The sequence below is a fragment of the Mus musculus genome, chromosome 2, assembly GCF_000001635.26.
Source record: "Mus musculus strain C57BL/6J chromosome 2, GRCm38.p6 C57BL/6J".
In the NCBI taxonomy this organism is placed as follows: Eukaryota; Metazoa; Chordata; class Mammalia; order Rodentia; family Muridae; genus Mus; species Mus musculus.
Genome location: NC_000068.7, coordinates 87666648 through 87680679, shown reverse-complemented (window position 1 = coordinate 87680679; position 14032 = coordinate 87666648). Strand labels below are relative to the sequence as shown.

At 36.0% G+C, this 14032-nt stretch overlaps 1 protein-coding gene across 1 annotated transcript; it reads left to right on the top strand.

The window, feature by feature from the left end:
* Positions 1 to 8314: 8314 nt before the first annotated feature.
* On the top strand, positions 8315 to 9247 carry Olfr1135 (olfactory receptor 1135). Its single transcript, NM_146660.2, has one exon. It carries the CDS (start codon positions 8315 to 8317, stop codon positions 9245 to 9247), a length of 933 nt encoding a protein of 310 aa, NP_666871.2.
* The last annotated feature ends 4785 nt before the right edge of the window (positions 9248 to 14032 follow it).

Here is a 14032-nt window from a genome sequence, read left to right as displayed (position 1 = left end):
GGACCAGAAAAGAAATTCCTCCCGACACATAATAATCAGAACAACAAATGCACTAAATAAAGATAGAATATTAAAAGCAGTAAGGGAGAAAGGTCAAGTAACATATAAAGGAAGGCCTATCAGAATTACACCAGACTTTTCACCAGAGACTATGAAAGCCAGAAGAGCCTGGACAGATGTTATACAGACACTAAGAGAACACAAATGCCAGCCCAGGCTACTATACCCGGCCAAACTCTCAATTACCATAGATGGAGAAACCAAAGTATTCCACGACAAAACCAAGTTCACACAATATCTTTCCACGAATCCAGCCCTTCAAAGGATAATAACAGAAAAGAAGCAATACAAGGACGGAAATCACGCCCTAGAACAACCAAGAAAGTAATCATTCAACAAACCAAAAAGAAGACAGCCACAAGAACAGAATGCCAACTCTAACAACAAAAATAAAAGGGAGCAACAATTACTTTTCCTTAATATCTCTTAATATCAATGGACTCAATTCCCCAATAAAAAGACATAGACTAACATACTGGCTACACAAACAGGACCCAACATTCTGCTGCTTACAGGAAACCCATCTCAGGGAAAAAGACAGACACTACCTCAGAGTGAAAGGCTGGAAAACAATTTTCCAAGCAAATGGACTGAAGAAACAAGCTGGAGTAGCCATTTTAATATCGGATAAAATCGACTTCCAACCCAAAGTTATCAAAAAAGACAAGGAGGGACACTTCATACTCATCAAAGGTAAAATCCTCCAAGAGGAACTCTCAATTCTGAATATCTACGCACCAAATGCAAGGGCAGCCACATTCATTAGAGACACTTTAGTAAAGCTCAAAGCATACATTGCACCTCACACAATAATAGTGGGAGACTTCAACACACCACTTTCTTCAAAGGACAGATCGTGGAAACAGAAACTAAACAGGGACACAGTGAAACTAACAGAAGTTATGAAACAAATGGACCTGACAGATATCTACAGAACATTTTATCCTAAAACAAAAGGATATACCTTCTTCTCAGCACCTCACGGGACCTTCTCCAAAATTGACCATATAATTGGTCACAAAACAGGCCTCAATAGATACAAAAATATTGAAATTGTCCCATGTATCCTATCAGACCACCATGGCCTAAGACTGATCTTCAATAACAACATAAATAATGGAAAGCCAACATTCACGTGGAAACTGAATAACACTCTTCTCAATGATACCTTGGTCAAGGAAGGAATAAAGAAAGAAATTAAAGACTTTTTAGAGTTTAATGAAAATGAAGCCACAACGTACCCAAACCTATGGGACACAATGAAAGCATTTCTAAGAGGGAAACTCATAGCTCTGAGTGCCTCCAAGAAGAAACGGGAGACAGCACATACTAGCAGCTTGACAACACATCTAAAAGCCCTAGAAAAAAAGGAAGCAAATTCACCCAAGAGGAGTAGACGGCAGGAAATAATCAAACTCAGGGGTGAAATCAACCAAGTGGAAACAAGAAGAACTATTCAAAGAATTAACCAAACGAGGAGTTGGTTCTTTGAGAAAATCAACAAGATAGATAAACCCTTAGCTAGACTCACTAAAGGGCACAGGGACAAAATCCTAATTAACAAAATCAGAAATGAAAAGGGAGACATAACAACAGATCCTGAAGAAATCCAAAACACCATCAGATCCTTCTACAAAAGGCTATACTCAACAAAACTGGAAAACCTGGACGAAATGGACAAATTTCTGGACAGATACCAGGTACCAAAGTTGAATCAGGATCAAGTTGACCATCTAAACAGTCCCATATCACCTAAAGAAATAGAAGCAGTTATTAATAGTCTCCCAACCAAAAAAAGCCCAGGACCAGATGGGTTTAGTGCAGAGTTCTATCAGACCTTCAAAGAAGATCTAATTCCAATTCTGCACAAACTATTTCACAAAATAGAAGTAGAAGGTACTCTACCCAACTCATTTTATGAAGCCACTATTACTCTGATACCTAAACCACAGAAAGATCCAACAAAGATAGAGAACTTCAGACCAATTTCTCTTATGAATATCGATGCAAAAATCCTCAATAAAATTCTCGCTAACCGAATCCAAGAACACATTAAAGCAATCATCCATCCTGACCAAGTAGGTTTTATTCCAGGGATGCAGGGATGGTTTAATATACGAAAATCCATCAATGTAATCCATTATATAATAAACTCAAAGACAAAAACCACATGATCATCTCGTTAGATGCAGAAAAAGCATTTGACAAGATCCAACACCCATTCATGATAAAAGTTTTGGAAAGATCAGGAATTCAAGGCCCATACCTAAACATGATAAAAGCAATCTACAGCAAACCAGTAGCCAACATCAAAGTAAATGGAGAGAAGCTGGAAGCAATCCCACTAAAATCAGGGACTAGACAAGGCTGCCCACTTTCTCCCTACCTTTTCAACATAGTACTTGAAGTATTGGCCAGAGCAATTCGACAACAAAAGGAGATCAAGGGGATACAAATTGGAAAAGAGGAAGTCAAAATATCACTTTTTGCAGATGATATGATAGTATATATAAGTGACCCTAAAAATTCTACCAGAGAACTCCTAAACCTGATAAACAGCTTCGGTGAAGTAGCTGGATATAAAATAAACTCAAACAAGTCAATGGCCTTTCTCTATACAAAGAATAAACAGGCTGAGAAAGAAATTAGGGAAACAACACCCTTCTCAATAGTCACAAATAATATAAAATATCTTGGCGTGACTCTAACTAAGGAGGTGAAAGATCTGTATGATAAAAACTTCAAATCTCTGAAGAAAGAAATTAAAGAAGATCTCAGAAGATGGAAAGATCTCCCATGCTCATGGATTGGCAGGATCAACATTGTAAAAATGGCTATCTTGCCAAAAGCAATCTACAGATTCAATGCAATCCCCATCAAAATTCCAACTCAATTCTTCAACGAATTGGAAGGAGCAATTTGCAAATTTGTCTGGAATAACAAAAAACCTAGGATAGCAAAAAGTCTTCTCAAGGATAAAAGAACTTCTGGCGGAATCACCATGCCAGACCTAAAGCTTTACTACAGAGCAATTGTGATAAAAACTGCATGGTACTGGTATAGAGACAGACAAGTAGACCAATGGAATAGAATTGAAGATCCAGAAATGAACCCACACACCTATGGTCACTTGATCTTCGACAAGGGAGCTAAAACCATCCAGTGGAAGAAAGACAGCATTTTCAACAATTGGTGCTGGCACAACTGGTTGTTATCATGTAGAAGAATGCGAATCGATCCATACTTATCTCCTTGTACTAAGGTCAAATCTAAGTGGATCAAGGAACTTCACATAAAACCAGAGACACTGAAACTTATAGAGGAGAAAGTGGGGAAAAGCCTTGAAGATATGGGCACAGGGGAAAAATTCCTGAACAGAACAGCAATGGCTTGTGCTGTAAGATCGAGAATCGACAAATGGGACCTAATGAAACTCCAAAGTTTCTGCAAGGCAAAAGACACCGTCAATAAGACAAAAAGACCACCAACAGATTGGGAAAGGATCTTTACCTATCCTAAATCAGATAGGGGACTAATATCCAACATATATAAAGAACTCAAGAAGGTGGACTTCAGAAAATCAAATAACCCCATTAAAAAATGGGGCTCAGAACTGAACAAAGAATTCTCACCTGAGGAATACCGAATGGCAGAGAAGCACTTGAAAAAATGTTCAACATCCTTAATCATCAGGGAAATGCAAATCAAAACAACCCTGAGATTCCACCTCACACCAGTCAGAATGGCTAAGATCAAAAATTCAGGTGACAGCAGATGCTGGCGAGGATGTGGAGAAAGAGGAACACTCCTCCATTGTTGGTGGGAGTGCAGGCTTGTACAACCACTCTGGAAATCAGTCTGGCGGTTCCTCAGAAAACTGGACATAGTACTACCGGAGGATCCAGCAATACCTCTCCTGGGCATATATCCAGAAGATGCCCCAACAGGTAAGAAGGACACATGCTCCACTATGTTCATAGCAGCCTTATTTATAATAGCCAGAAGCTGGAAAGAACCTAGATGCCCCTCAACAGAGGAATGGATACAGAAAATGTGGTACATCTACACAATGGAGTACTACTCAGCTATTAAAAAGAATGAATTTATGAAATTCCTAGCCAAATGGATGGACCTGGAGGGCATCATCCTGAGTGAGGTAACACATTCACAAAGAAACTCACACAATATGTATTCACTGATAAGTGGATATTAGCCCCAAACCTAGGATACCCAAGATATAAGATATAATTTGCTAAACACATGAAACTCAAGGAGAATGAAGACTGAAGTGTGGACACTATGCCCCTCCTTAGATTTGGGAACAAAACACCCATGGAAGGAGTTACAGAGACGGAGTTTGGAGCTGAGATGAAAGGATGGACCATGTAGAGACTGCCATAGCCAGGGATCCACCCCATAATCAGCATCCAAACGCTGACACCATTGCATACACTAGCAAGATTTTATTGAAAGGACGCAGATGTAGCTGTCTCTTGTGAGACTATGCCGGGGCCCAGCAAACACAGAAGTGGATGCTCACAGTCAGCTAATGGATGGATCATAGGGCTCCCAATGGAGGAGCTAGAGAAAGTAGCCAAGGAGCTAAAGGGATCTGCAACCCTATAGGTGGAACAACATTATGAGCTAACCAGTACCCCGGAGCTCTTGACTCTAGCTGCATATATATCAAAAGATGGCCTAGTCGGCCATCACTGGAAAGAGAGGCCCATTGGACTTGCAAACTTTATATGCCCCAGTACAGGGGAATACCAGGGCCAAAAAGGGGGAGTGGGTGGGCAGGGGAGTGGGGGTGGGTGGATATGGGGGACTTTTGGTATAGCATTGGAAATGTAAATGAGTTAAATACCTAATAAAAAATGGAAAAAAAAAAAAAGCTACATGGATACTTACTACTTAATAAGTATTCTGAAAATGGAATTCTCTGGATAATTTGTGTAACACGCCTGTTTATGCTGGTCAGTGTTATGCTTTTTGTATAGAAGATTTATACCTACGATAATTTACTAAATGTAAACTAACCATTTTAAAACAAATGTAAATAGATGCACTATTATGAATTGTAGCATAGTTAGCATGGGTATCCTGAAATGCACTATACCTTACAAAGTGGCTATTCAGGGACTTTTCTCCACAGATGCAATGCTGTACTTTGTCAGGGCAATTATGTAATTTAGTGTGCTCTTAATAATTGTGTAGCATGACATATAATTATAAACCCAGGATTTATAATGCCCCTTTTCATTTCAATGACTGGTTTAATTTTGCACAGTGACAGAGATGGGATGTGACCTATGCCTCCATTCTCTTTTATCAAAACAGACCTTTAGATCAAAATAGGGAGTGGAGTATATAGTAAAATGTTTCATGATAATACTCAAGATTTTTTTCTGTAGGCATGTCTCTTTTGTATTTTATTTTTGTTCTGTGTGTTTGTTTATTTTCATCATCTATGGTAACTATTTATTTAGGACTCTATTGATATTAGTATTTGGAATCAAACAAACACCTTGGGCATAGGATTCCAGAACATTTTTATTACTTATATTAGATATCATATCTTCATTGGTGATAGAAAAATTTTGAATTCTATGATATCACACTACACTAAATATTATGTAACAAAACACCACTATTTTTACCATACCCACCTCTACTCTATATTATGATCTACCAATTTTATCCTCAAATGCCCTTTGCTGAGGCAAAAAGAGCTGATAAAGAATATTCTATATAGGAGGAAATGACTAAAATATCTTGTCTAATAAATGTAGTATTTAGATCTCTATCCAAATTAGAATTCAATGACATAGATATCAACATACTAAGTCCATCTTGAGAGTGTATAATGTCATATTAATAACAGAAGAGTGTATTATTGAATACCCCAGAAATAATCACATTTTAGATTTCAAAACTTTGATTTAAGTAAGGGCAACAAAATTATTTGATAAATGAATTACAAGCAACATTTTTCCTGAATTTACTACACATATGTATTTTTAATTTGAAGTCATCATTTTACCTCATACAATTTGTTTACTTATCCTTAATAAGCATTCACCAGCATACCTATCAGAAAATATTTAACATGATACTTTTACTGATCTATTATTTGTAGATAATTCTGTATAGCCACAACTATATGCCATGAAGAGGAAATCAAACAAGACCCACTCCTTATGTCCACCTTATGTCCATACAAGAAGTAATGAATACAGATGAATAATTTTTATAGAAATGATGAGAGAACTACTTTTAGTGAGAACAGCACTGCTTAAGATGACCAGAGTTGGACTGGAGCGACAGATCAGCAGTTAAGAGCACTGACTGCTGTTCTGAAGGTCCTGAGTTCAAATCCCAGCAACCACATGTTGGCTTACAAACATATATAATGAGAGCTGATGCTCTCTTCTATGTTGTCTGAAGACAGCTACAGTGAGCAGGGCTGGAGCCAGAGCTATAGAGTTGGCTCAGTGGTTGAGAACACTGACTGATATTTGGGAGGTACTAAGTTCAAATCCCAGCAACCACACAGTGGCTCACAGCCTTCTGTAATGAGATCGAATGCCCTCTTCTGGCATGTCTAAAAACAGCTACCGTGTACTTACATATAATAAATAAATAAAAATCTTTTAAAAACGTAAAAATAAATAAATAAAAGATTACCAGTCAGAAAGCAAAGAAATGAGATAGAAAACAAAGAAAAAATGGCCATTATTAGAAGAGAATATATTTCAGTTTTGTTATTGGATGTTTGGTTTTACTAAATGCTATACATCTTATGAAAAAGCTCTGTGTAGCTTCTGATGTCAATCTATTTATTAACAAGGATACAGAATTAAAAGTTAAGCCTTGATCAAAGCTCTGGCTGTATTCCTCAGAGAAATTGGTGAGATGGGAATCTAATTAACCCTGCTTACATATAGAACAGTGAACATACACTAACATATTTAAGAGCCAACAGCATGACAGAAAAAGGGTGTGATGTGCATATTGTCCAGGTACTGGAGATAAGAGCAGAATAAATAATTGAGGTAAGTTTTTCAACCTCTACATTTAAACAATACAGAAAAATATATCTTACTTTCTTTCTGTAACCAAGTAATCATGTTCTGTGAAATCAAATTATGAGCAATATGCCAAAGAACAATAATATACCTTGATATAAGTTAAATACAGACTAAAATATAATGGCCATTGGGTCTTCTTGCTATACTTGTGTGAATTTAACTACCTTCATTTGCCACTTATGTAATTTTATAAATGTTTTTATGATTCATTTAGTAATCACAATTTATTTGTAAAACAGCTGTGTAAATAATATTAAAGGAAATCTGAAGTGATTTTTCCTCAATTTTTGGTCAAGTACTAACAAAATAAAAACATTACAAATAAAAATCTGTGTAAGTTCCATTAGAACCATAAGCCATAAGGACTTATTTTAGACAAACCAAATTAATTTATCAATATACACGAACAAGCACTCTCTGACATATTCCTATAAAAGCAAAGATTAACACAAGAAACAGAATATGTGCACTTGAGAAGCCCCTAATATTTACAGATATCATCAGGTTATTGATAAACCAATGACATAGAGGTATTGTGAAATATTTTTTCATTGGCTTGATAATCTTAGTTTATGTGAACTTAGAGTTTGGAATCTGCTAATTCCTACCTTCAGATCATAAAAGCAATGAGTGCTAACAAGCGACAAATAATTTAGTGAAATAATGAAATGTAGCACAACCATACCATAGCAATTTCCATGAATTTATTTATATTTGATATGATCATGAGAGGTTAAACTATGACTACTTATTAATATTGTATGTATGATCCTTTCGATCAATTTTAGGAAAATTTTTATATATTTTTTTGAACTTAATAAACACTTTTTTGTTTCTCAAATTGCGATCTTATAACTAATGGTAAGCTTCTCAATACTACAGCCTTACGATGAGCACAAAAAAAAATCTATGTTAGGAATTATTAGTTAAGATGAAAAAAATTATCAACTGTACACTTTAAATATTTGCAAGAATTTTTAATGATCATGTCATTTGGAGAGTAATTTGTATTGAGAATATCTTATGAATATACAAAATATATGTTGCAAAATGAAATTATATTCTGAATACTGACTACAATTTTCTGGGTTAGATAGATTAAACTCAAGTCTATCTATTGTATTAATGCTTTCTGCATGTATTCAGGCAAAGAACAAAGAAGAATGGATGAAGGAAACTGCTCCTCAAACACTGAATTTGTTTTACTGGGAATCACTAATAACCCTAGCATGAAAGTGGGTCTATTCATTGTATTTCTTATCATCTATCTCATTATTCTTGTGGCAAATATTGGAATGATTGTTTTGATTAAACTGGATCCCCAGCTTCACACACCAATGTACTTCTTCCTCAGCCATCTCTCTTTCTCAGACCTCTGCTATTCCACTGCAGTTGGACCAAAGATGCTAGTTGACCTAATGGTCAAGCAGAAAATCATTCCTTTTGTTGGCTGTGCATTGCAATTTTTTTTCACCTGTATCTTTGTAGATGCTGAGTGCATGCTGCTGGCAGTGATGGCCTTTGATCGGTACAAGGCCATCAGCAATCCTCTGATGTATGTAGTCGGTATGTCCAGTAAATTTTGCTATCAACTCCTAGCTGGAGTTTACCTAGTAGGAATGATAGATACTGTGATACACACTATAATGACCTTTGGGTTATGTTTCTGTGGATCTAATGAGATCAATCATTTTTTCTGTGACATCCCTCCTATCCTGCTACTATCTTGCTCAGATACACAGACCAATGAGTTAATCACCTTTGTTATTTTTGGGTTCATTGAACTGAGCACCATCTCAGGAGTCCTGGTCTCCTACTGTTACATCATCTCATCAGTCTTAAAAATCCGCTCCACTGATGGGAGGTTCAAAGCTTTCTCCACCTGTGCCTCTCACTTAACTGCAGTTGCCATTTTCCAGGGAACACTGCTCTTCATGTATTTTCGTCCTGCTTCTGCTTACTCTCTGGATCAGGACAAAATCACCTCACTTTTTTATACCCTGGTGATCCCCATGCTTAACCCTCTGATTTACAGCCTAAGGAACAAGGATGTACAAGAGGCCCTGCAGAAACTGAAAAAGAAAATATTCTTTTAAATAAAGATGCATGCACTAAAAAGTATAAATTTATGCATACAAGCAAGCCCTCATTGTTTTATTTCATCTACATATTATGACATAAAAATACCACAATTCTAATACACTCCAAAGTCAGAACATACCTATGTTTTGTGATTCCTAATGTTTTTTACATTATGTTTTTTTGTTTTTGTTTGTTTGTTTTTCTTTTTGGTTTGGTTTGGTTTGGTTTGGTTTGGTTTGGTTTGGTTTGGTTTGGTTTGGTTTGGTTTGGTTTGGTTTGGTTTCAGAGTGCATGGCACTTTAATTTTGGAGAAATTCCAAAATTATAAATAGCTCTAAAATATTTTTATAAATTATTGAATATATTTAATTTGAATCTTCGACAGGTTCAGCTTTCTTGTATTTTATGTTTAAATGATTTTGTCCAAATGGAGTCTTCAATTTAGTAGAAATTATATCTTTGTTAAACATATTTTAAATAAACTAAGTTATTTGTAATAAAAAAGCAGGTTATTGTAAGTACTAGCAAAGTCCTCAAGTCTAGACCATAATAAAGGTAAGCTCTTCTGAAATACAGACCTTTAGTTTGGGGGCTAAAGAAGTACAGACACAGCTGTGAAAAGAAGAAAATACTTTAGATGCCAGAGTGAACATTTATCCATCCTGAGGCAGGAAAATGAGACTTCATGAAAATTAAGCTTCAGATGTAATGTGCTAGGAGCAAATGGTACTGTTTCCTATTCCTCAAGTTGTGTGAGATGTTGATCAAGTTCATGAAGATTTCATAAATGCATTAACTGCACTTTGAGCAATCCACTTCCATAAATAGCTCATGTCACTCTACCTCCTACTTATTCCTATTTGATAATTTGAACTATGTCATCTTTGAAATGTCCATCCAGATACTAGACAAAATTTTAATAAAAACACTTACTGCATATTCTTGTTATTTTCCTATTGATTTAGTTTTATTCTATAATATTAATGATTTTTGGGGTTTTGCATGTGGGACAAGTAATAGAGTAAATAATGTACAGAAGATAGGATCTCCAGTTTATAGTCACAAACAAAACAGGTGAAGTAACTGTAATGATTCAATGTTTATATGTTGTCTTCATGACTATTGATAATGTATCATGCCTCATAAAACTTATGCAGTTTTGTATATCAGTTAAATATGAAAGAAGAGAAAAGGTATGGAAGTGCCACTGTGAGGTCTCAGCCATATCTAAACTCAGTCACATCCCTTCAACTGTTTTCTTGCCACTTCTAAGCCAGCATTAATTTTTCAGCCTGTGATTCATAAATAAAACTCCCTTAAAGATATCATTCTCTTTACTATTTGTCTCTGACACATGTTGATGAAATATCAATATATATTTTTAGAACTTCAGGTTGTATAATAATTGTATAATATCTTACTTGGTATCACGTTATAGATCACTTTGTGTGATTGATATAGTTGAGATATTTATGGTTCTATGAAAGAAAATAATGTTGATATGAATGCTGAGGTATCAAACAAACCATGTAACTTTTCACATTACTTACATAGAAAAAAAACACTCATCTCATTACGTAAGACACTTTTAACTACTCAATTTTTCTCTGCTCAACTTTATTAAGTTAAAACAATGAGGGAATTATTTCAGACCATGGAAATAAGACCAAAGTTTAAAGATCAGAAAAATAAATCCATGACACAGTATATTATCGATTAAAACTTTATCTACAACTGCATCTCTCATGTTAGGATTCTTCTAACTGCAATTATACGATATCTTTTGTGAAATTTTCTAGAATTGAAGTAAATCTCAAACAGCCTTCTGCTTTTCAAAACAGCATTTGAGGGATTCTGTGAAGATTATCAGAATTATGATAGAAACATTCTATGGGAAAGGATGCTTCTGGAAAATAACTTTCATATTTCCACTTGTGTCATCTGTAGTAAATGTATCTAATTCTTTATTTTAAAAACACAATTTAAAAGAAGAAGAAGAAGAAGAAGAAGAAGAAGAAGAAGAAGAAGAAGAAGAAGAAGAAGAAGAAGAAGAAGAAGAAGAAGAAGAAGAAGAAGCACTCAAAAAAACAATAACAAGCAAACAAACAAAACCTCTACTAAAACAAAGAGTGAAAAAATGCATGGAGTCTGTTTTGTGTCACCTAACTACTCCTGAGCATACAGCCTCCCCTGAAGTGTGGCTAACATACCCTTTAGAGAGAACTAATTTTTCCTTTTCCAGCAGCCCTTAATTGTAAATAATTTTTTAGTTATGGTTAAGAATTTGTGTATACTTCTCCTTTCTGTGCTGGATTTTTTTTTTTCTGGTTTTAGCCAGCAGATGTCTCATGTTGTCAGTTTTTCTGTCAGTTCATATGTTTATCAACTCTGTTGAATGTTGAAAACCCTTTATCCTATTGTCATTTGTGATGCCCCCACATACTTCATGAGATAGAACCCATACTTGACACTGCTAAAGAGATCAAGAGTCTTAGACAAGATAGGTCATTAGCCCTTGAGGGAAAACTACTACATTATTTTGCTACAGAATGTAGCAAAAATAAACAAACAAACAAAAGTCCTAAATACATAATGCTATACCCATAGATCAGTGTATTAATCAACCCTGATCAGAAAAGCTTCTTCTTGCAGTAGATAATAATTAACATTCAACCCACAACTGAATCATGTACACAGAAGGATAGACTTTGGAACAATCAGCACTAAATGAAATGTCTTTATTAAACCAGTGCCCTAGGACTCATGGGTCTATGTGAAAAGAAAGGAAGAAGTATAGAAAAAAATTACTCTTATTTTTAAGTATGTACTTATGTGGTTTTCTAAGTGAAAGTGTGTGTGTGTGTGTGTGTGTGTGTGTGTGTGTGTGTGTGTGTGTACTTCTTGAGTCCAGAAGAAGTCTCAGACACTGTGCATCTGGAGTTATAGGCAGTTGTGAGCTGTCTGAATTGAGTTCTGGGAACTGAACTCCAATCCAGTACAAAGCAGTATGTACTTTTAACCACCAAAGAAACTCTCCATATTATGTTTTCACTAAGCTTTCTTAAAATGATGAGCAGTATCAGAGCAAGAAACAAGTTAAAATAACCCTACAGTCCAAATTCAACTATTGGTAATTTACTATCATTCTGTATTGATAAAGATGTAATCATTGTGTGGGAAGAATGGGGCAATCATTCAATAGAACCCACCACTCCTTTGGGGGAAAAAAAAGCCTAGAGTGGTGGTGTATGACCCGTATTTGTAATACAAACACTGGAAAGGCACAGACATAACAAAATTTCATTATTAAGTTGAATATGTAGCCATTTCAAGAGGCTCTCCATAAAGACCATTATTTAGATAATAGTGCAGATTCATACCTTGTACAGTGCACATCCAACCTATGATTAAAAAGTAATAAAGCAGACAACGGTCCTAGAAGAAATCACAAAGCACATCTCCTTTATTCCTAAAAATCAGATAATTTGCTTGGAGTATAAAAATTAAAGAACTTGTTTTTCTGTGGGATGAATATGATGATTTTTTTCCCAGGGTAGTGGTAGAATCATTTATCTGTTCTAACACTAATGCTTTGAAAAATTTCAAACATTATTATTGTAAGTGCCAATGACCTGACCATGCACAAGGACTGAAAACTCCCTTAGAAGGACAACAAGAGCTTAGTGATGTTGCATAACAACATGAACTCCTCTGGGCATATAGTCATAGGGGCTCTACTCTCCCAGGTACACCTATTGTTGTTGTACTAACTGGTAGACCACGTTCCTTGATCTCTAAAGCCATTTTCTATTTCTCTTGCATGGGTCACAATGGTTAGAGTTAAGAGTGCCTTTTTAAGAAACTCATTTGATAGTTGGGTTAATTTGTTAACATTTTCTTCAACCAAACCAGATTCATTGATGTAATAGCCCCATTCTTCCCTGAGAAACAAGCAGGTATCTCATTTTTCGGGTGTTGGCATATCTAAGGATCAGTGTTACTGTAAAGAGACCTGGGCTAAGCAAGTGAAAAAAATTAATGAAGAGGGAAAAGACATAGAGCTGGATGAGATGATTCTTGGTTACAAAATCTTGGGCAATGAAAACCAAGGTTCGAAGGGTGCTCTACACCACAGCCATGCCCATCAAGGTGTTGGATTAAGCTGTGGTCTACCATAATAGGCAGAAAGGCAGCCCTAAGGCACCAATTCTTGGGAAAACCCAATAGAACTTGGTCAGTCATATGGGCTTAGTTGCAAGGTGACTATCACCACAAAGAGGTGCGTGGACATGTTTGGAGCTATGCAGACAGAGAGACTCTCACTACACTCTTCTGGGGATGTTTTATGGGACCTAAAATCAAAACATTTTGTGAGCAAGAGTAATGCTGTGTGGTAGGAGAAAGGGAAGGAAAAATAACAAGTTTTCTGGATAGACATAGATAAGTTGACTCATCTTGCTCTCAAAGGAGTGTCAGCATGGTCAAGAATAGAGAGGGATTTGGCCCTAAGTGAAGAGAAGTGATAGTAGCACTGGCAATCGGGCCTGCAGGTAGGAGGAGGCATTGTAAAGTAGCACAAAGAAAACATTAGAAGGGGTAGTGAGACAAATTGGAGAAGTTGAGGGGTTTTTGGATCATCTGGACCCATGTATGGAGCAAATTAGAGGAGTGGAATTAGCCGGTGGTACAAGGTGAGATCTGATATACTTTCCTTGTGTTATGTATTTGTGCTTGCAGCACCTGTTCAAACTGGTAAATGTCTCAGGACACTTGAACAACTAGTGGAATCATGGGGACAA

Coding starts and splice junctions, on each gene's coding strand:
- Olfr1135 (NM_146660.2), top strand. CDS start 8,315: ATGGATGAAGGAAACTGCTCCTCAAACACTGAATTTGTTTTACTGGGA.